Here is a 24,029-nt window from a genome sequence, read left to right as displayed (position 1 = left end):
CTATTTGTCTGAAAGGTCAGCAGCAGTGTGAAGAATAAATTATTCCTTTAATGCATAAATCAAATGTCCTAATGGTTTGAGTGGTAAAGGAACTGGACAGAAGAGACTAGGCAGGTCCCAGGTCCGACCTCCAGGCTCTGCTGAGCTGATTGAGCTAATCTGGGACATTGATTGAATACTACAATCATTTTCAGCAGCCTCTGAGCAATGGAGGACAAAAGTCATTCAGGATACTTCTTTTGAATGCTGTACAGTACCCTCTGTGTGTTAACATGGTCCCTGAGTGAGGATTGCTTATCCTCGGCTGTGATGAAGGTAGAGGCCTAAATGTGAAAATTAGTCTCTCAGGTGAGAGGCCAAGGGCTGGGCAAGAATCAAACTCCAGCATAAACCTGCACCTTCAGAAAAAAAAGAAAGATTTGCATTTGCATAGCACCTTTCCTGAGCATCAGGCCAAGCACTTTACAATGAAGTACTTACAAAGTGTAGTCGCTGTTGTAATGTAGAAAACAAACACTTAGTCAGCAGAGTAAGGGAGAAAACTTGGGGGGGGTGGAAAAATAAGAGAAACTTAAACAAAATTTCAGCTTTGATGATGCAAGATGACAATCAGCTGTAATCAGTTACAGAATTCAGAAACCATTTAATCTGTGCATCCAAACATCAGGCATCATATTTAAACTGCCAAAACAGACAATGGCCTATCAGAGCTCTCCTAATTTATTGATATTACCAGACTGTTCCGTAACCTGTAATTTTTATCTAATTATTTCAATGCTCACTGTTCTAACCTCGACAGCTTAAGGCACAGCTGACAATCTGTCGCCTTCTATCTCGTTTCCTTCTGAATTTAATCTGCTAGAGTAAAATAATAGATTCTATTTATTGTTGGTACCTTCCCTCTGGAATTTGTAGAAATTTCTAGATTTTTGCGAGGGAAGTGCAGGGAAAGACCTGGACTGTGCACACAATGGGCAGCACATTAACCTTTCACCCTAAATATGGGTCTGATCCTTACAAAGGTTGAACTGAAACCACGGGATCTCCTCTCTCTCTTGTTTTTCTGGATTCTGAGTTTGGATTACTTGGTTAAAGTGGCAATCTCACTTTATAGAAGTCTTCTTAGTGGGGGCAGAGCAGAGAGAGTGTCACTCTAGTTCTGCCTGTTTGTACCTGACCTGAGAGAGCTTGAGCCTGACAATAAGTGCTGAAATACAGAGTACTCCATTTTTCCCAGCATCAGCATCGCTCCTCACCTTGACAAGCTCCAAACTGACCAAAAACTGGGTGAGAGGAACGAGTCATTATCGGTGTCTCTGTTGGCACTGTGAGTTGCTGCCCCATTGGCACAAGAAAGGACATGGACTCCTGACTGCAAGCGGGTACAATTTGAACATAGGAATCTGGCCATGAAGTTAGGAAAAGACAGTGAACAGAGGCAGCCCTTGTTTAGGTAAGGTCATTCCTGAATGTTATTTCACTATATTGCAGGGTACCATGTGCAGTGATCACAAATACAAACCAGTGAAAAATAAATTGAGATGAGACACCAGAAAGAACCCCTTCACAATAAAGGTCCGTAATGTTCTTCCGGGCAGGAAACCAAATTTAAGAGCATTCAAAACAGGGATGGACAGCACACTAGAAAAGCTTTGGATACCAGAGGGTTCAGCTTCAATACGTTGAATAGTTTTTAAGAAAACACATGAAAGGGCAGCTGAATGTAGCTCTTTCCCTTCTGCTCTGCTCTGCTCAGGATGCCATGGTGGTGGGATTGCAGACGGACTTGGCATGAAGTGGATGTGGGATGTCTACCCAGATCCCTAATGATTGGCTGAGTATAAGGAGTCTACCTGTGATGCACTTCCATAGGTATCGGCAGCTCTCTAGTACCAGAATAATCCTCCCCATCGCACTCCCAATTGCACCCCCTCCTTCCTGCCTCCCATCTCTGTCATCTCATGCACCTAGCACAGGGCTCATGCTAGGCCCCATCTGTAGCCCCAAATGAGATCATTCCGGAGAGGTCCCTCTGTGATCCATATCATGGTTAAATCACCCACCGTCACTCAGTATCCAGCTCCGACGTGAAGGGTGGCTGTTTGAGTGAATTATAGTAGGGGCTTTCGGGTTGTGTGGAACTAAACCCCAGCAGAGCTGGAGAGGAGAGATTACTGGCTGAGCAATAATAATTTCTGCTCTGTACAGGAAGCAGGACCTTCAATAGTAGCTTGTCCTCCAGATTGGAACATTAAGAGGGTAATGCAGGAGCTTCTTTCTAGATGATAACATGGCCATATCTTCAGCAGTCTAAGCCCTACACTCTGGAATCCCCTCCTTAAACTCCCAGACTTCTCCAACCCTCTTTCTCCTCCTTTAAGACCTTCCTTAAAAGCCATTGCTTAAACCAAGCTTTTGATCACAGCTCTCAATTTCTCCTTTTTAGACTCTCTGCCAATTTTTGCAAAGTGCCCATGTTAAGGCGCTTTATTAATGCTCGGTGTTGGTACCTTGAGATTGAAAATACCGGAGTTGAGTGAATGTAAACACGATCGCCTTTTCACTAGAACTCTATCTTCAGGAATTGGCTTGGATCTTAAGACAGGTTCATTTTTAGATGTGACGGTGGGGAAGGAACAGAATGTGATGAATGTGCTAGCAGAGTGAAAATCAGGTTTTCAATGGGGAAGGGCAGTGATCACAAAATGAATTAGTTATTATGTTGATGCTGATTGATGGATGATTTAATCACTCTGTGAAAAGATTTTTTTATTCGCCAGGTGTTTGGGCACATATTAGCCGTGTTACTGAGTTTCTCCAATGGATATTAGAGCTGGGCTCTGGGGTGAGCAGGGCAGCTGTGGATTGACTTACTCTGTGAACAATATCATCAATTAATTAGCACTTAGTAATTTCACACTGTGTATCTTTTACAGGTATGAGGAGAATGGAGTGTGTTATATACAGGGTGATACCCAGACTGGAGTGTGTTATATACAGGGTGATACCCAGACTGGAGTGTGTTATATACAGGGTGATACCCAGGCTGGAGTGTGTTATATACAGGGTGATACCCAGGCTGGAGTGTGTTATATACAGGGTGATACCCAGACTGGAGTGTGTTATATACAGGGTGATACCCAGGCTGGAGTGTGTTATATACAGCGTGATACCCAGGCCGGAGTGTGTTATATACAGGGTGATACCCAGACTGGAGTGTGTTATATACAGGGTGATACCCAGACTGGAGTGTGTTATATACAGGGTGATACCCAGGCTGGAGTGTGTTATATACAGGGTGATACCCAGGCTGGAGTGTGTTATATACAGGGTGATACCCAGACTGGAGTGTGTTATATACAGGGTGATACCCAGGCTGGAGTGTGTTATATACAGGGTGATACCCAGGCTGGAGTGTGTTATATACAGGGTGATACCCAGGCTGGAGTGTGTTATATACAGGGTGATACCCAGATTGGAGTGTGTTATATACAGCGTGATACCCAGGCTGGAGTGTGTTATATACAGGGTGATACCCAGATTGGAGTGTGTTATATACAGGGTGATACCCAGGCCAGAGTGTGTTATATACAGGGTGATACCCAGGCTGGAGTGTGTTATATACAGGGTGATACCCAGGCTGGAGTGTGTTATATACAGGGTGATACCCAGACTGGAGTGTGTTATATACAGGGTGATACCCAGGCTGGAGTGTGTTATATACAGGGTGATACCCAGACTGGAGTGTGTTATATACAGCGTGATACCCAGGCTGGAGTGTGTTATATACAGGGTGATACCCAGGCCGGAGTGTGTTATATACAGGGTGATACCCAGACCGGAGTGTGTTATATTACAGGGTGATACCCAGGCTGGAGTGTGTTATATACAGGGTGATACCCAGGCCGGAGTGTGTTATATACAGGGTGATACCCAGGCCGGAGTGTGTTATATACAGGGTGATACCCAGGCTGGAGTGTGTTATCTACAGGGTGATACCCAGGCTGGAGTGTGTTATATACAGGGTGATACCCAGGCCGGAGTGTGTTATATACAGGGTGATACCCAGACTGGAGTGTGTTATATACAGGGTGATACCCAGGCTGGAGTGTGTTATATACAGGGTGATACCCAGGCTGGAGTGTGTTATATACAGGGTGATACCCAGGCCGGAGTGTGTTATATACAGGGTGATACCCAGGCCGGAGTGTGTTATATACAGGGTGATACCCAGGCCGGAGTGTGTTATATACAGGGTGATACCCAGGCTGGAGTGTGTTATATACAGGGTGATACCCAGGCTGGAGTGTGTTATATACAGGGTGATACCCAGGCTGGAGTGTGTTATATACAGGGTGATACCCAGACTGGAGTGTGTTATATACAGGGTAATACCCAGGCTGGAGTGTGTTATATACAGGGTGATACCCAGGCTGGAGTATGTTATATTCCAGGGTGATACCCAGGCTGGTGTGTGTCAAGTTGCTGGGCTAAGGGTATCGATTGAGAGAGTGGGATTGACTGGAATGCCCTGTGGAGAGCCAGCATGGACTCGATTGGCCAAATGGCCTCCTTCTGTGTTGTAAATGAGGCTGTGACTGTAAGAGTGGTGCATGTGATACAGCGTCCACAGACGCTCAATTATCAGTGAACATGTGATTTTATATTCATCCTACTAGCACAGTTTAAAGAGCATAATGTTTAATACTTCAATGATTAGTTTCACTTGTCAGATGAATAATTAATAATCAGTGTTTACAGCAGTTATAATCTTCCAAGCATTAATGTTATTGTTCTACATTACTCACTTGAATCAAACTTAATTCTGGGTTATACTGGGGCTGATACATGGATATACACCAGGGCGATCAATACTACACTGGGTGTTGCATTTAGCAGCTGCTGACCAATGTGGTTCAGCTGATTAAGGTGGTGTGTAGCTGGGGCTTACTTGCCAGGAAGATCACCTGTACTAAGTTACGACATTAGTGAGGGTGCTACAATGGGTCTTAGTGCTCCTGGATGTAGAAAATATTCAACCAGCGGTCTTGCTTGTGATCATTAGCCAGTGGCTCTGATGGAAACTGGAAGTGTGCACGCTCGAATGTGATGCTCCCCAGGTGCAAATAGCTTGCCCACGTTCAGTGTGTTGACTGCCTCATTGAGTGAGGTATTGTATTTATACAGCACCTTTAACAGAATTAGACGACCCAAGGTGCTTCACAAAATACCACACCGGATCACATAAGGAGATATTAGGGCAGATGACCAAAAGCTTGGTCAAAGAAGGTTTTATGGACTGTCTTAAAGGAGGGCAGAGAGGTGGAGAGGTGGAGAGGTTTAGGGAGGGAATTCCAGAGTTTAGGGCCCAGGCAGCAGAAGACATGGCCACCAATGGTGGAGTGATTAAAATCAGGGTTGTTCAAGAGGCCAGAATTGGAATAGCGCAGAGATCGCAGAGGGTCGTGAGGCTGGAGGAGATTACAGAGATAGGGAGGTGCGAGGCCATGGAGGGACTTGAGAACATGGATGAGAATTTTTAAATTGAGGGGTTGCCGGACTGGGAGCCAATTTTGATCAGCGCGCACAGGGATGATGGGTGAATGGGACTTGGTGTGAGTTAGGACATTGGCCGCAGTTTTGGGTGACTTCAAGTTTACAGAGGGTAGAGTGTGGGAGTGCATACGAATAGTCAAGTCTGGAGGTAATAAAGGCATGGATGAGGGTTTCAGCAGCAGATGAGCTGAGGCAGGGATGGAGGTGGGTGATGCTATGGAGGTGGAAGTAGGTCTTAGTGATGGTGTGGATATGTGGTTTGAAGCTCTTCTCGGGATCAAACAGAGCAGTAAGGCTGTAAGCAGTTTGGTTCAGCCTCAGACAGTTTCCAGGGAGAGGGATGGAATCAGTGGTAGAGACTGGAATTTGTGCCCGGGACTGAAGACAGTGGCTTTGGCTTTTCCAATATTTGGTTGGCGGAAATTTCTACGCATCCAGCAATGGATGTTGTATAAGCAGCGAGACAGATCAGAGGCGACGGAAGGGTCGGGAGAGGTTATAGAGGTTGTGTGGTGAGGGTAGAGCTGGGTGTCGTCAACATCCATGTGGACAATACTCACTGTCTGGGCCCAGATATGGGGAGTGGTGACCGGAGGCGTGTATCTCTGGAAGCAGTCAACACCTTCAGGATAGGATGACATGGGACTTTCAATACTCCACTTCAGTCAGTGGGGATGGCACAGTGTTCTGAGGGAAGCAAAATTCTTCTTCTTCTTTCTTTCTTTCTTCTTTCTTTTGGGCCTCCTTATCTCAAGAGACAATGGATACGCGCCTGGAGGTGGTCAGTGGTTTGTGAAGCAGCGCCTGGAGTGGCTATAAAGGCCAATTCTACAGTGACAGGCTCTTCCACAGGTGCTGCAGAGAAATTTGTTTGTCGGGGCTGTTGCACAGTCGGCTCTCCCCTTGCACCTCTGTCTTTTTTCCTGCCAACTACTAAGTCTCTTCGACTCGCCACATTTTAGCCCCGTCTTTATGGCTGCCCGCCAGCTCTGGCGAACGCTGGCAACTGACTCCCACGAGTTGTGATCAATGTCACAGGATTTCATGTCGCGTTTGCAGACGTCTTTATAGCGGAGACATGGACGGCCGGTGGGTCTGATACCAGTGGCGAGCTCGCTGTACAATGTGTCTTTGGGGATCCTGCCATCTTCCATGCGGCTCACATGGCCAAGCCATCTCAAGCGCCGCTGACTCAGTAGTGTGTACAAGCTGGGGATGTTGGCCACCTCGAGGACTTCTGTGTTGGAGATACGGTCCTGCCACCTGATGCCAAGTATTCTCCGGAGGCAGCGAAGATGGAATGAATTGAGACGTCGCTCTTGGCTGACATACGTTGTCCAGGCCTCGCTGCCATAGAGCAAGGTACTGAGGACACAGGCCTGATACACTCGGACTTTTGTGTTCTGTGTCAGTGCGCCATTTTCCCACACTCTCTTGGCCAGTCTGGACATAGCAGTGGAAGCCTTTCCCATGCGCTTGTTGATTTCTGCATCTAGAGACAGGTTACTGGTGATAGTTGAGCCTAGGTAGGTGAACTTTTGAACCACTTCCAGAGCGTGGTCGCCAATATTGATGGATGGAGCATTTCTGACATCCTGCCCCATGATGTTTGTTTTCTTGAGGCTGATGGTTAGGCCAAATTCATTGCAGGCAGCCGCAAACCTGTCGATGAGACTCTGCAGGCACTCTTCAGTGTGAGATGTTAAAGCAGCATCGTCAGCAAAGAGGAGTTCCCTGATGAGGACTTTCCGTACTTTGGACTTCGCTCTTAGACGGGCAAGGTTGAACAACTTGCCCCCTGATCTTGTGTGGAGGACTTGAACGCATGTGAAAGCAGCAGGGAGAAGAAAATCCCAAAAAGTGTGGGTGCGAGAACACAGCCCTGTTTCACGCCACTCAGGATAGGAAAGGGCTCTGATGAGGAGCCACCATGTTGAATTGTGCCTTTCATATTGTCATGGAATGAGCTGAAGTTAATACTGAAGATGAATAAATTAACAAAGGTAAGTTTGATGAGTTTTTCATATTACCTATAGCACAAGCATGAGACGAAAATGAGAAAATATAACTTGTTCAAGTCTCCTGTTTAAAATCTGACACTTAAATCTGAAGGTGAGAAAGTAAAGCAGCATTAATGAGCTGAAAGGTCTGTTTACACTCTTACACCACATGTCTCTTCACCAAGGTTAACACTTCCCTTTGACAGGAATAGTAAGGTGTGAAAAATATCAGTATCTTATAAGACCGTTGTTAGTTAACTGTGACTCACTCCTTCTTTGCAGCGTGTAAAGTAAACTTTCTAATCTTGCTGTCAGGATGAGATCCACATTTGGCTTTCCTCCATTTACCACATTTCTCCCGAGGCCTTTTCCTGTGGCAATCCGGATAATGAATGTGGGCATCCAACCCGCTCGTCACTGACATCACAACCAAATCTGATCCCACACTTGCCTTGCTGGTCTTGGGTTAAGGAAGGAGGGAAAAATAATTAGGTTTCTTCGTCCCGTTTGCTACTCACTGACTCTTGCTGGAAACTGCGGGTGTGTGATTGAATGGGAGGACAGGATGGGACTTGGCTGTGATTCCCCTCCGTTGTAAAACCTGCTGAGTCTGACTGTGGTTGGTCACTTGAGCAAACGCTTTGTGAGCAAACACCATTGATGAAGTGGCAACTAAGCAATGAGCCAACACCTTCAGGGAAGGTGAAGAAGAAAGTGAACAATAAAGTTATAGCTTAAATCATTGGACGGTGCTTATCAGCTTGTATTACTTATTTCTATTTAGCAGAAAAGTCATCAGAACAATTTAATCTGTTCTATTTTCCTTGTCCGAGACATAAAAATGCACAAGGAACTGATTAAGGGTTTAGAGGAAGAGCTGTTCAATGTGAAGGAAAAGAGTGTTTGATATATCCTCAAAGAAAAGAAGTGTGAGTCAGACTATAAAACCTAGTGACACACACCAAGATGAGCAATCAAAATATAAGCTGGTGTTGGACAGTATTACTGTTCTCTGTAAAAACAATTCAATTACTTCAAATATTTCTAATACGGCTTTACTGTTTTTCCTCCTCCAGAACTGATAATCTGATTGATGATGGAAAGACTTCTCTTCTCTCTGCTCCTGCTCAGCATGGCTGTGAAGGCTCAGCTTTGCCCAAAGCGCTGCATCTGCCAAAACCTGTCCCCTTCCATCGCGATCCTCTGTGCCAAAACTGGACTTCTCTTTGTGCCTCCATTCATTGACAGGAGGACTGTGGAGCTACGTCTGACTGACAACTTCATTACCACGGTCAGAAGGAAAGACTTTGCCAACATGACGAGCCTTGTCCACCTCACGTTATCGAGGAATACAATCAGCCACATCATGCCTCTTACATTTGGTGACCTACGTGGACTTCGCGCCCTTCACCTGGACAGTAACAGGCTGACTAAACTTGTAAATGACCACCTGAAAGGTCTGGTGAACCTCCGCCACTTAATCCTGAACAACAATCAGCTCAACCACATTACTGAAGGTTCCTTCAATGACTTCATCACATGCTTGGAAGATCTGGACATGTCCTACAATAATTTAGAACAATTCCCTTGGGAAGCTATTGCCAAAATGGTCAACTTGAACACACTTACTTTGGATCATAATCTGATTGACAACATTGAAGAAGGAACGTTTTCTGTTCTTCACAAGTTGGCTCGATTGGACATGACATCCAATCGGCTGCATAAGCTTCCCCCTGATCCTCTTTTCTTAAGGACTCAACTACTGGTTAACGCCAAAGGCTCTCACTACTTCTCACTGGTGCTCAGCTTTGGTGGAAACCCATTACACTGCAACTGTGAGCTGCTCTGGCTCAGGCGCCTGACAATAAAAGACGATTTGGAGACCTGTGCGTCACCACCTCACTTGATGGGAAAATATTTTTGGTCAATCTCTGAGGAGGAGTTTATCTGTGAGCCTCCTCTCATAACGCGGCTTCAAACAAGCAAGGCATTTGTCATGGAAGGGCAAGGTGTGACCTTGAAATGCAAAGCAGTTGGGGATCCAGACCCCTCCATTCTCTGGAGCTCACCAGAGGGGAAGCTAGTTTCGAACACATCCAGGACAATAATATATGACAATGGAACCTTGGACATTCTGATCACGACACTCAAAGACAGTGGTATGTTCACTTGCATCGCTTCCAATGCAGCAGGAGAGTCAACTACCAACATCACAATTGGGATCATTCCACTCCCTCATCTCATCAACCTTACAAACCAAGTGAAGGAACCTGCCCCGGGTTCCTCAGACATTACCACATCCACCAAATCCGGATCTCCTTCCAACAATAGTGACACCAAGAGTTTGCAAGATAAGAAGGTCGTGGCAACAGAACTGAGCACAACATCAGCCCTCATTCGTTGGCCTTCTCAGCGCCCCATCCCTGGAATCCGCATGTACCAGATTCAGTATAACAGCTCCACCGATGATACACTTGTTTACAGGTAAATCCTGGCCTTCAAGATTTCTTATGCTTAAATTCATTAACTTTACGTGAAACAGTAAATGGGCACCCAGCAAGTTGGAAAAAGTTTTAAAAAGACTTTAAAAAGAAATAGAAATTTAAATACTACCTTAGGGAAGAATCTATTTTTCTTTAACACTGTCAGCTGTAGCACTCTCACCACTAAGTCAGCAGGTTATGTGTTCAAGACCTACTTCAGAGACTTGAGCAAAAAATCTAAGCTGACAATCTACAAACAGAAGTAAGAGGAACAACGTGTTAATCTGTTTTTGTCAGTGTTGGTTCAGGGATAAACGTTGACCCAGAAAACTAGCACAACTCCCAAGTCATCTTGAAATAGCGCTATAGGATCTGGACATAAAGGGTTTGCCAACTTTGTACTCCTGAGGAGTCTGTAACCCTGCTCACCTGTATCTGAGACTTGGCCACATGCTGCAGTCTATATTCTGAGGAAGATAATATACAAGATGTGTCCCAAAATCCTGATAGGCAATTCTCATGGGGGATGATCAGTGGCAGGATGATGTAGATTCCTTTATTATTTATTCTGCATTAATTTCACACTAATTCCCATTCCCTTTATACGGCCCTTTTTATTAGATTCTAATCTGTATCCCAGTCCCAGTTTCTATTATTGGTCTATTAACCATTTGAACCCTCCAATTCGGTTACAAGAATGTAATGCACCTTCAGGTCCACTGTCACCTGAACCCTGAGATGGGTTAGTAACCTCAAAAAAATATTGTGAGGAGTTTATTCTTTCATATTTTATATATAAAATGTAAATAAAGAGAGAATTAGTATTTTACAAAACCATAGACAAGAAATTGTTAATGCCCTAAAAACAGATCTATTATTAAAATGTTAACACTCTCACCTCTAAGTCAGAAGATTGTGGGTTGAAGTCCCACTCCAGAGACTTGAGCGCAAAATGTAGGCTGACAATCCCAGTGCAACACTGAGAGAGTGCTGCACTGTTGGAGGTGCTGTCTCTTAAATGAGATGTTAAACTGAGGCCCCCATCTGTCTTCTCAAGTGAATGTAAAAGCTCTCATGCCACTATTTCGAAGAGCAGTGGAGTTCTTCCCGGTGTCCTTATCAATATTAATCCCTGAACCAATACCATTAAAATAGATCACCTCATCCTCGACCTCACTGCTGTTCTTAGGACCCTGCTTTTGCCTACAAAATAATGGAGGATGCCTTTCAAAAATAATTAATTGGTTTTGAAGCTAATTGGAACATTCTGGTGGTGTGAAAGGGCTTGTTATTCCAGAACAGAGAATGCTGACCTGATAAAGGTCTTTAAAATTCTGAAAGGTTTCGATAGGCTAGACATAACAAAGATGTTTCCACTTTTGGAGGAGACCAGAACTAGGAGCCATCAATATACAATTGTCACGAATAAATCCAATTGGGAATTCGGGGGAAAGTTCTTTACCCAGAGAGTGGTGAGAATGTGGGACTCGCTACCACAGGGAGTGGTTGAGGTGAACAGTATCGATACATTTAATGGGAAGCTGGATAAACACATGAGGGAGAAAGGAATAGAAGGGTATGCTGATAGGGTGAGATGAAGTAGGATGGGAGGAGGCTCGTGTGGAGAATAAACACCAGCATGGAGCAGATGGGGTGAATGGCCCATTCCTATGCTGTATATACTATAGACATCATTCTTTTTCAAAGCTGTATCAATTGACTGAAATAGAAACTGATATTAAAGTGACTAAAAAATAGCTGGATTTATAGCTTGAGATCTTACTGTGCAACATTTCACTCAATGTGTTGACACACTCTTGTGCAATTCCCCTGCTTGCTACTTTAACAAAAGGCTTTGGTCTGACTAAAATACATATTTGTTTAAATAGGGGGAAGAGGAATGGGACATGTTGGGAATGTTTGTTACAAATATCCTGCAGCATCATATTTTTATGAAATGAAATGATTTGCTGGGAAGAGCACACCTGTAAAATCAGGATGAGGATAGGATCAGGAACCTATGGGGCCTGCTAATCCTCACTGTTTAGTCTAACCCATGAAGAATGGCTGCCGTGTAATTGTATCAAAGAAAGAAATCTGGACAGGAGTGGGGGAAGAGAATTCTCTATTCCTGAATGTGCATCGCTTTCTCCTCTGAGCCCTTTCTCCAAGATGCCGTCTATACACGGAATGTTGTAGTAATGTTAACTCTTGCTCTGTGCACTATACAGATTATTCACACACTGGGGCCTGCAACTAGATTGGGTTAATGAAGAAAACAGACAGTTAATCCCATGGTGTAATCACAGCCAGCACTAACTACCCTGCTGCTGTTTTGTACTGCAGCTTCATTCCAGGCTTCCCATGGTTCCCATTTCTAGGACCTAATGTCCGGAAAATCAGTCATCCCTTTCATCAGTCTTGCTGGTTCATTTGTTCTCTGTTTCTCCAACCCCTGCAGGAACTGGTGTGTGGCTCTGAATCCCAAACATGATAGATGTGGAAATCCATATTTTTCCAATTCCCAGTACTGGTGTGCCTCATTAGAAGATGTCCTCAGACTAATTGTACAGGTTCAGAGAAGGGTTAGGTTTATTGAACCCAGAAGCAAGCTTATTTATACAGCAGTCACAGCCATTCTATCCTTTACTACAGCATGTGCTAGGTATAATAGCGAAGTGTCATGCAGGCCCCCACCTGCTAAGACTGAGGCACACATTATTTTGCCACATAAACATTAAAACTTAAAAGCTGGGAAGAAAAGAGAGCCTATCACAAGGAATTGCCAGGCCCCTGACTGGAAAGACATTTGCATGCTAGCAGACAGTGTTGGAACAAAGGACCCAGTCTCTGCTTCCCCAATACACAGAAGAAGTGGTCAGACAAATTTTAGTCACATGACATAACTGACTGTCGGAGTTTTTTTAATTTGAACTTGCTGAAAGAAACTCAGAAGGCTGTATTCTCCTGAACGGAGAACACCTCTCTCCTGTCTACACTCATCTCACTCTCACCAGCTTCAGAAACTATTGAAGATACATGAACCCCAAGAGAGAAAAGTCTCCTACAGTGAACAAGGTTTAAGAAGAATACTGGGCCCCAACGAAAAGCAAGACTACTTACAAAAGGACTACAGTGAACTTGAAGCACAGTAAACAAGAAACTCTTCTGATATTGCCTCAAACCTCTCCATTTTATTTTTCTTCTGCTCTTTTCTGTCCCTATTTGCATGTGTGTATCGCGTTTGCATGCTAGCGTGGGCGCGACGTATATCCGTAGGCATTAACCGTATTAGAGTTAAAGTTTAAGGTTTAATAAATTTTACTTTTCTTCTTTAAACCTAAGAAAGCCTGGTTATGCTCATTTCTTTGCCTTATAATTGGAAAATGGTGAACAAGGATTCACCAAAGGGGGAGCTCAAAACGCAGTGTGTTTAAAATTAAACCCTGTTACAGTAAGACCAGGTGAAGACAGTAAAAGACCCCGAGACACCTTTCTCACCTGGTCATAACATAAACAATGTTATATATCACTTAAACACAGAGGACAAATGATATAACATATCCAGAGGAATCACAGACTGGAATGTAGCACCAAGATTGTGTTATATAATAAAGCTATAGGAATATTATTGTAGGATATTAATAGATTTTCCCATGGTGTTGCTCATGTTGAGATGGGGGATGTGCTATACCAGGATATATTAGGATTGGTAGATCTTGATAATTAGCAGCACTATATGTCTAGAGGTGTAGATGAGGGTAAAGCAGTTGATGTAGTCGACATGGGCTTCAATAAGGCTTTTGATAAGGTCCCCCATGGGAGATTGGTTAAGAAAGTAAAGGCCTATGGGATCCAGGGTAATTTGGCAAATTGGATTCAAAATTGGCTTAGTGGAAGGAGGCAGAGGGTGATGGTCGAGGGTTGTTTCTGCGAGTGGAAGCCTGTGACCAGTGGTGTACCGCAGGGATCAGTGCTGGAACCCTTACTGTTTGTAGTGTACATTAATGATTTAGACGTGAATATAAGGGGTATGATCAGTAAGTTCGCAGACGACACGAAAATTGGTGGTGTCGTAAATAGTGAGGAGGAAAGCCTACAGGATGATATAGATGGGCTGGTAAGATGGGCGGAGCAGTGGCAAATGGAGTTTAATCCTGAGAAGTGTGAGGTGATGCACTTTGGGAGGTCTAACAAAGCAATGGAATATACAATGGATGGTAGGACCCTAGGGAGTACAGAGGGTCAGAGAGACCTTGGGGTGCTTGTCCATAGATCATTGAAGGCAGCAGCACAGGTAGATAAGGTGGTTAGGAAGGCTTATGGGATACTTGCCTTTATTAGCCGAGGCATAGAATGTAAGAGCAGGGAGGTTATGATGGAGCTGTATAAAACGCTAGTTAGGCCACAGCTGGAGTACTGTGTACAGTTCTGGTCACCACACTATAGGAAGGATGTGATTGCACTGGAGAGGGTGCAGAGGAGATTCACCAGGATGTTGCCTGGACTGGAACATTTCAGTTATGAAGACCGACTAGATAGACTGGGGTTGTTTTCCTTGGAGCGGAGAAGGCTGAGGGGGAACCTAATTGAGGTATACAAAATTATGAGGGGCATTGATAGGATAGATAGGAAAAGACTTTTTCCCTTAGCGGAGGGGTCAATAACCAGGGGGCATAGATTTAAGGTAAGGGGCAGGAGGTTTAGAGGGGACTTGAGGAGGAATTTTTTCACCCAGAGGGTGGTTGGAATCTGGAACGCACTGCCTGAAGAAGTGGTAGAGGCAGGAACCCTCACGACATTTAAGAAATATTTAGAGGAGCACTTGAAATGCCATAACATACAAGGCTACGGGCTAAGTGCGGGGAAATGGGATTAGTTAGGACAGGTGCTTGATGGTCAGCACAGGCTCGTTGGGCCGAAGGGCCTGTTTCTGTGCTGTAAAACTCTATGACTCTATATATGTGACCAGAGATTCTAGGGTTTGGCAACATGAGATGAGGTTTTTGACATTTGGGGTTTACCAGTGGTATGACATCATAGATTTTGGGGTTTGGGAGCACAGATGCAGAATTAAATCCTCCCATAAACTGGAGAACTGTGAATGGTCTGGGCACCACACCCTAGAAAGGATATATTGGCCACGTAAGGAGTGCAGCGCAGATCACCAGAATGTCAGCGGGGCCACAAAGGTTAGATTATGAGGAGAGATTACACAAACTAAGCTTGTATTCTCCGCAATATAGAAGGTTAAGGGATGATTTGATTGAGATTTTGGGGATTTTGAAAAGAATTGATAGGGTAGATGGAGAGAACTTTTTTACGCAGGTGGGGGAGTCTAGAATAAGGGGACATAATCTTAAAATCAGAGCTAGGCAATTCAGGGAAGTTAGGAAGCACTTCTTCACACAAAGGGTGTTAGACGTGTGGAACTCTCTCCCACAAAAAGCAGTAGATACTAACTCAATTAATAACTTAATATTAGAGATTGATGGGTTTTTTTTCTAGTCCAGCATATGAAGGGATAATGAAGCCAAGCCAGGTGGATGGAGTTGGGACACAAGTCAGCCGTGATCTCATTGAATGAAGGGAACAGCCCGAGGGGCTAAATCGTCTCCTTCTGTTCCTATCTTCTTAAAAAAAAATTCATTCTAGAATAAGTATTTCGAAATCCCAGAAACGTCGATCAAATCACCCCTGAACCTTCTATATTCCAGGGAATACCAGCCGAGTTTATATAATCTCTCCTTATCATCTAACCCTGGTATCATTCTGGTGAATCTACACTGCACTCCTTCAAAGGCCAGTATATCCTTTCGAACATGATGTGCCAAGAACTGTACACAGTACTCCAGTTTACATGATGATTTATTTAAAGTTTTAAATAAAGTGAGCTGAAAATAATTTTTGGGTGGAGTCTTAAGTAGAAAAACAATCTTAAATATATCTGCTGGCTTATTTTTCAGATGATTTGGGAAGACAAACTGAAATACTGTTTTATTCTCAGCAAAGACATAACATCTGTCCTGAGGAAAATAAATACATTTCTGTTAATTTTTAATGAATTCTCAGTGTAAACAATTAAAGTAAGATGTTGTAATCACTCAAAGTAAAGCAATTGGTAATAAATAAAATCTGAAAATTTACTTTAAAAATGTTTGCAAAAATCATGCTTCAGTACACCTTCATATCATTTAGAAACACAGAATTTCTATTATAACACAAGGAAATAATGACTTCAGGTTGTAGAGGCAATAAATCATATGAATGTTTGCAGCAAATTCCTGCACAGATTGCAGAATCCTAGAAAATGCAAGCATGATGGGGTGGAATATCCATGCAGGAAATTGAGAGATTTCCTGAGTGTCCCCATGAATGGTTCCATACTGCTTTTCGCACAAGTGAGTAAGGGCAACTAGTTTGGATCTTTCTTCATCAGATCATAGAAAGATTGAGTGTTCAGGTAAAATCTACCTACAATATAACACTAATTGCAATGCAATTGCTTCTTCACGTAGAGAAGTCATAAAGAGAGAGCCGTGTGTGGGAAATTTAATGGATTAGTCAAATGATGTTAAAGCTTCAATATTCATAGAATCATAGAATGGTTCGAGCACAGAAGGAGGCCATTTGGCCCATCATGTCTGTGCCAGCTCTCTGCAAGAGCAAGTCAGCTAGTTCCACTTCTCCGTCTTTTCCCTGAAACTCTGCAAATTTTTTCTCTTACTTGAGCAGAACCAGATCCACAATGAACATGGTTCAGTCCTGGATGTTACTAACAGCAGAATCCAACCACTGTAGTGACCTGCAAACTCATTATTGGAGACAGAGCAGAGGAAGCTTTGTCCACATTGAAATTGTGTTGGAAACATTCAATGCTACTTTTAATGGATTTAATAGCCCAAAGCTAACGTCGGAACACATAGATCTTTGCAACCCCCCCTTGCACACCCCATCAATTATCATACATCGGGCACTGCATCTGATTGATGGGTAACTGAGCAACAACCAATCAGCTACCTTTCAGTCTGAGTTTGGCCTAGTTGTGATTCCAGTGAGAATGATCAATGTCAATAGTCAAATCCAGAATCCAATTTGCTCTTGAGAATCCAAACATTGAAATAGATGTGATTTATGGATTATCCCTTTACTCTCTGATTGAACCAGTCAGGATAGCTCCGGACTGCCCCAGTGCCATTAATCAAAATAAAATTTAATCTAACAAAAGTGCCCCCTTTTTGAATAAACATTTAAATTATAAACAAAGGAAATTTATCAGATTAAATGATTTTGTTATTTTTAGTGCTGACAATGTGCTTCGGTTGCTCCAGTTCATATCCCTCGCAGAATGAATGGGCTGGATTTGACCAAGCCCATGAACGTCAGGCTCCGTGGCAGGGGAGGCCGGAATACGGGTCTGACAGCGGCCCGCCACAGAGGCCCGATTCTGGGAGAGCCAGCCCGATCTTCCTGGCAGCTGCGAGGCACCGTGGCAGGCACCCCCTCCCCCACTCCCCCACCGATTTAATAATAAACTTACCTGAAATCTTCTGGGCCCTCTGCGATGTTTGGTGCGACGGCTGTCACTCCCATACCTTCAATTCCCCGTCCGGTGAAAGCCGGCGTGACACTGGTGGGGAGGGGAGAGGAGTTAAGATTTTTAGTGCAGGTGGGGGGGGGGGCGTCAAATAAATGTACTGGGTGTAGAGGATGGTGGGAAGGGGGTGAACGTTAAACTTTGTGCAGTCTGTGGCGGGGTGGAAGGTCAGATCGGGGGATAGGGCAAATACTTAATGTAATTGTTACTGACGGTGGGAAAGGAGCATTAGAAATTTATTTGATAAATTTTGGGGGTATATCTTTAAAATTTAAATATGCCAGCAGGGCTGGCTGCCCTTTAAAATAGGCGACAGCACCAGCGCACAAGCAGCTGACGCCATTGCTGGAGACAGACAGCCCCTCCCCCTCCATGTGATTAAATGTGTCAACGCGCAGGAGATCGTGACGGCTCTTAAAATCCAGCCCAATATTCCTACATAACACCTGGTCACATGTTTGTAACTAACTAAGGGTTGACTGACTGATGGTCAAAGAAAGGACTTGCATTTATATAGCACCCTTCACATTCTCTGGGCATCCTAAAACCTTTTAACAAATTAAGTACTTTTGAAGGGAGCCACTGTTGTTATGTTGTAAATTTGGCAGCCAATTTGCACACAAGGTCCCACAAACAACAATATGTTGAACATAGGAGCATGGAAAATAGGAGCAGGAGTAGGCCATTCGGCCCCTCGAGCCTGCAATGCCATTCAACTAGATGATAGCCGATCTTCAACCTCAACACCATTTTCCTGCATATCTCTTGATGCCTTTAATATCTAGAAATCTACTGTTCTTTGTCTTGAATTTACTCAATGACTGAATTTCCACAGCCCTCTGGGGTAGAAAATTCCAAAGATTTACCACACTCTGAGTGAAGAAATTCCTCCTCATCTCAGTCCTAAATGGCCTGCCCCTTATTCTGAGACTCTGTCCCCTGGTTCTAGGCCCCCCAGCCAGGGGAAGCATCCTTCCTGCATCTACCCTGTCGAGCCCTGTTAGAATTTTGTAATCTTCAATGAGATCACCTCTCATTCTTCGAATCTCTAGAGAATACAGACCCAGTGTCCTTAATCTCTGCTCATTGAACAATCCCACCTTCCAGGGATTAGTCTGGTGAACCTTTGTTGCACTCCCTCTATGGAAAGTATATCTTCCTCAGGTAAGGAGACCAAAACTGTACACAATACTCCAGGTGCGGTCTCACCAAGGCTCTATACAAATGCAGCAAGACATCTTTACTCCTGTCCTCAAATCCTCTTCCAATAAAGGCCAACATACCATTTGCCTTCCCGATTGCTTGCTGCACCTGTTTGCTAACTTTCAGTGACTCATGAACAAGGACACCCAGGTCCCTTTGGACTTCAACACTTCCCAATCTCTCACCATTTAAGAAATACTCTGCATTTGTTTTTTCTACCAAAGTTAATAACTTCATATTTTTCCACATTATATTCCATCTGCCATATTCTTGCCCACTCACTTAGCCTGTCTAAATCCCCTTGAAGCCTCTTTGCATCCTCCTCACAACTCACATTCCCACCTACTTTTGTGTCATCAGCAAATTTAGAAATATTACATTTAATCCCGACATTCAAATTATTTATATAGATTGTGAACAGCTGTGGCCCAAGTACTGATCCTTGCGGTACCCCACTAGTCACAGCCCGCCAACCTGAGAATGACCCATTTATTCCTACTTTCCGTTAACCAATTCTCAGTCCATGTCAGTACATTATCCCCCAATCCCATGTACTCTAATTTTGTTTACTAACCTCTTGTGCGGGACCTTATCGAAAGCCTTCTGAAAATCCAAATACACCACATCCAGTAGTTGCCCCTTATCTATTCTGCTCGTTACATCCTCAAAAAACTTCAAAAGGTTTGTCAATCAGATTTCTCTTTAATAAATTCATGTTGACTCTGCCCAATCCTACTATTATTTTCTAAGTGTCCAGTTATCACATCCTTTATAATAGATTTTAGCATTTTCCCTACTACTGATGTCAGGCTAACAGGTCTGTAGTTCCCCGTTTTCTCTCTCCCTCCTTTCTAAAATGGTGGGGTTACATTTGCTACCTTCCAATCTGCAGGAAACGTTCCAGAATCTATAGAATTTTGGAAGATGATCACCAATGCATCCATTAGCTCTATAACCACCTCTTTCAACACTCTGGGATGTAGATCATCAGGTCCAGGGGATTTACCAACTTTTAGTCTCATTCATTTCTCCAGCATTTTTTTTTACTCATACTAATTTCTTTCAGTTCCCCATTCTCGCTAGTCCCTTGAATGATCAGTTAATTTTTATTGTTGTTGATTGGGGAATGACTGTCAACCAGGACATGAGGAAATGTTCCCTGCTTTTTGTTGGAGAAGTGTCTTTGGGTTTTTACACCCAGCAGGGGAGTGCTGCAGGATTAGAGAAACCTTCTGGTGGACACACTAACTGGAGCAGCATCTATCTGTTTCAGTGGGTGCAAAAGGTCCCATGGTATCTTCCCAATGAAGAGCAGGGACTTTTACCAGTGTCCTGACTCTCAACATGTTTTCACAAAGTCCTTCAACCAGCTTAGACTATGTGCAGCAACAGCAGCAAGAGTGCATTCAGCTATAGTATTACTAAATTGTCCCAAGTGTAGGTAGGTGGTAGGAGAATGGTAGGGAATATGGGATTAATGTAGGAGGGTATGTGGTAGGGAATATGGGATTAATGTAGGATTAGTATAAATGGGTGGTTGATGGCCGGCACAGACTCAGTGGGTCGAAGGGCCTGTTTCAGTGCTGTATCTCTCTATGACTCTATGACTCTATACCACACCTATAGACACAATGAGCTTACAGTATCTACATGTCCATCTCATTGTTAGTTTCTGTCAAGCAATTTATCAACATAGATATGCAGTCTGCATAAAACATTCCCCCATCAACAGAAGGTATTTAGCTGTTGTTCTGTAGTGTTTGTCTATAAGAGCCTTGTGCCTGTCTTATTTCCTATAGAATTTATATATAGCTGAGAATTTATCTTTAAATATATCTACTGTTATATAAGTTATTTATTTAGTTGTAATGTGGGGATCGGGTGGAAAAGTGGAGTTGAGGTCGAAAATCAGCCATGGTCTTTAGTGGATAGGTTCGAGGGGCTGAATGGCCTACTCCTGATCCTATTTCGTATGTTCTTAAGTAACACCAATCTATTTGTATTATGTCACCTAGGGATCATCCCATCTACACACTGACCTGTAGAAACAATCTGTTAAATCATCTAACAATGCACCAATTCATCTGTACTGCCTCTCCATTAAAGGACCTCAGTTTAATGTCTCATCCAAATGGGCAACACCTCCCTTAATACTGGACTGGGAAAGTCAGCTTAGATCTTTGTGCTCAAACCTCTGGAGTGGGACTTGACCCCACAACCTTCCGACTCAAAGGTGTTACCCACTGAGGTCTCCTTCAGTCATTAACTGATTGCCATCTCTTTCCACCAACCTCATTTTTGGTTAGGGAAAAGAGAAATCAGTCAGGGTTCCTGCTTCTGACCATTGATCAGTTAGTGATCCCTTACTAGAAAGTCCAGTACGTGGTTGCTGGGTAGAGTCAGAGCTGGGCTGCAGTAGGAAGCAACCAGTGGATGATGAACCTGCCAACACATGGCGTCTAGCCTCAAACACAAAGCTTGGGTGAGGTACTGGAGATCTGTCACCGACCCTTTACCCAAACAACGGGAGAGAGAGCCATCCTGAAGGGAAGGAGAGCAAATTCAAACACAAAAAAGTGATTCCAATTGAAAGATAAATAGTGATTTGGAATTTTCAATTTTGCTTTTGATATAAAATGGAAAGGTGCATTGATCAGATGTGTAGTGAAGCAGAATTCACTGCATTACTGCTGATGCCCTAACTCTCCTTTAGAAACTTCATCTCTGTCCTACTTGAAGTTAACTTGTACAACTCCCAAACCAATTCCCAAAGCACATAGACCCACAGGAGAAAACTGTCCAAATTCAATATAGACAGGGCTGTGTATCTAACCCTGTGCTGTACCTGTCCTGGGAGAGTTTGATGGGGACAGTGTAGAGGGAGCTTTACTCTATATCTAACCCTGTGCTATACCTGTCCTGGGAGTGTTTGATGCAGTCAGTGGGGGCTGAATTTTCATTCTGAGGCAGGTGAGGTGGCAGTTTCTCACTACGAGCCGCTCTGCCGGTCTTCCGACATGTTCCCTCCTCGGGGATATTCCCAGGAGGTGGTTTCTGGGAGGTGGTTTAGGCCAATTAAATTTCCAATCGAGGGCACTCTTCACATGCCATCTAGAGTTTTCCCCTCAATGTGGCTGGACCCTGCCTGCGGCAAGCTGGGGCAACGGGTGGGGGCACCAGAGGCATGTCCTGCAAAGCAGGCCAGCAAGAATCCACGGGGCTGCAATGGCCACAGCTGTGTGGAGGTTCTCCCCTCCTGATATGATAGCCTGGCAGCAGCAGCCACAGTGTATTCAACCATTTACAAGTCTTCAGAGGTCTTCCATCGTGAGGTGCTCGAGTGGTCGCCCACTTACAGCAGCAGCTCCCTCTCCCCTTTCCCAGCTCCCTCTCCCCTTTCCCAGCACCCTCTCCCCTTTCCCAGCACCCTCTCCCCTTTCCCAGCACCCTCTCCCCTTTCCCAGCTCCCTCTACCCTTTCCCAGCTCCCTCTCCCCTTTCCCAGTGCCCTCTCCCCTTTCCCTGCTCCCTCTACCCTTTTCCAGCTCCCTCTCCCCTTTCCCAGCTCCCTCTACCCTTTCCCAGCTCCCTCTCCCCTTTCCCAGCACCCTCTCCCCTTTCCCAGCACCCTCTCCCCTTTACCAGCTCCCTCTCCCCTTTCCCAGCTCCCTCTCCCCTTTCCCAGCACCCTCTCCCCTTTCCCAGCTCCCTCTACCCTTTCCCAGCTCCCTCTCCCCTTTCCCAGCACCCTCTCCCCTTTCCCAGCGCCCTCTCCCCTTTCCCAGCGCCCTCTCCCCTTTCCCAGCACCCTCTCCCCTTTCCCAGCGCCCTCTCCCCTTTCCCAGCACCCTCTCCCCTTTCCCAGTGCGCTCTCCCCTTTCCCAGCGCCCTCTCCCCTTTCCCGTCTCCCCCTCCCCTTTCCCGGCTCCCTCTCCCCTTTCCCAGCTCCCTCTCCCCTTTCCCGGCGCCCTCTCCCCTTTCCCAGCTCCCTCTCCCCTTTCCCAGCGCCCTCTCCCCTTTCCCGGTGGGGCTGCCGTCTGCCCACATGCCCAGGAACTCACATTGTCCCTCCCAGCTGGGGAACCCTCTCACCATCGATAATTGGATGGGGCTCCCGGAGGTGGCATCTTAATTGACCTCCTCCTTGAAAATCCCCTCCAAGGTCCCGAGCCAGAATTCATTCCGGTGTCGGAAGCAAGACCCTGAAACTAAAATTCAGCTGGGGCGTCTGAAGTGTAAAATATTCCATTCCCCAGTGTTAACATTTCTTACCTTCATGAATGTCAGATTCTGTCTCGCGGACGATTCAGTTATCATCCTGGTAAATCATTTCATGGCGACTCATCGTGACTGAATGATGCTTTCAGCATTTTCTAACTGTGTTTCTCCCATACAGCCCACTTACATTTACAAGCTGATACATCTCACTGTCGCTGAGTTAAGGTGACATTCAGCAAAAAGAAATTAAATGACAAGCAAAGTAAAGATATTAGGTGGAGCATGGACTTGCCCTGAACTGACAGCATTAAAATCATTTGCCTTTGCTTCTTTGTGATGCCCCTTTTTTGGTCTGTCAGTACTGAGCAGGCAGCTCCGATTGAAGGGCTACCACCGGTACAGGCAAAATGGGCTGAACGGCCTCCCTTTATGGCATAAATTGCACAATTTCTGGGCAGCTATTCTCTCCCAGCAGTTCCATAACATGGCAGTCAAGTGATTTACAAGCAAAATGGCTCTCATTGAAGCCCTGGTAATTTAAATATAGTCTGGCTTTTATTACTTTGTATATGTGCACCTTGCACCAGCTCTCTTGCGATATGCAAATTATATCTTCAGTTGGTTGTCGGTGCATTTCTCTAGTCTTTAATCCTACTTATGTTGCTTGATGCTTGGGAGTTTGCAGTCTTGGTTGTATAACATAAACATCACATTCATCAAAATTTGAAATATCTAGGAAAATACTGTCAGACTAACTCAGAGAAATAAATAATCCCCAAAAGAGGTGCAATCACGAGGAACAAGATTTTTTTTTAAACCTAATTGTATTCTAGCCTGTTGCATGGATTCAGGTAGTTGATGTGATTTTCCAATTAATTTATAGAATTGACCAACTTCAGCCTAACTCCAGTCAGTTTTCAACATGGTCACAATGTTAAGCTAACATGTGTAAGTCATGCAATGCTCCTGACTG

The 24,029-nt window shown here is 44.4% G+C and overlaps 1 protein-coding gene across 2 annotated transcripts in view; it reads left to right on the top strand.

Annotated features, from left to right (window-relative positions):
* Nucleotides 1–24,029, top strand: part of LOC137353196 (leucine-rich repeat and fibronectin type III domain-containing protein 1-like protein) — a 117,424-nt gene that overhangs the window by 89,933 nt on the left and 3,462 nt on the right. For both annotated transcript variants that reach the window (XM_068019248.1, XM_068019249.1), the window contains exon 2: nt 8,633–10,040. In XM_068019248.1, coding sequence (XP_067875349.1) covers nt 8,650–10,040 — 1,391 coding nt within the window. In that variant the 5' untranslated portion in view covers nt 8,633–8,649. The remainder of the gene's footprint in view (nt 1–8,632; nt 10,041–24,029) is intronic.

This window comes from Heterodontus francisci, chromosome 40, assembly GCF_036365525.1.
Source record: "Heterodontus francisci isolate sHetFra1 chromosome 40, sHetFra1.hap1, whole genome shotgun sequence".
NCBI lineage: Eukaryota > Metazoa > Chordata > Chondrichthyes > Heterodontiformes > Heterodontidae > Heterodontus > Heterodontus francisci.
The sequence above is the reverse complement of the archived record's forward strand: the minus strand, read 5'-3'. Positions and strand labels throughout refer to the sequence as shown.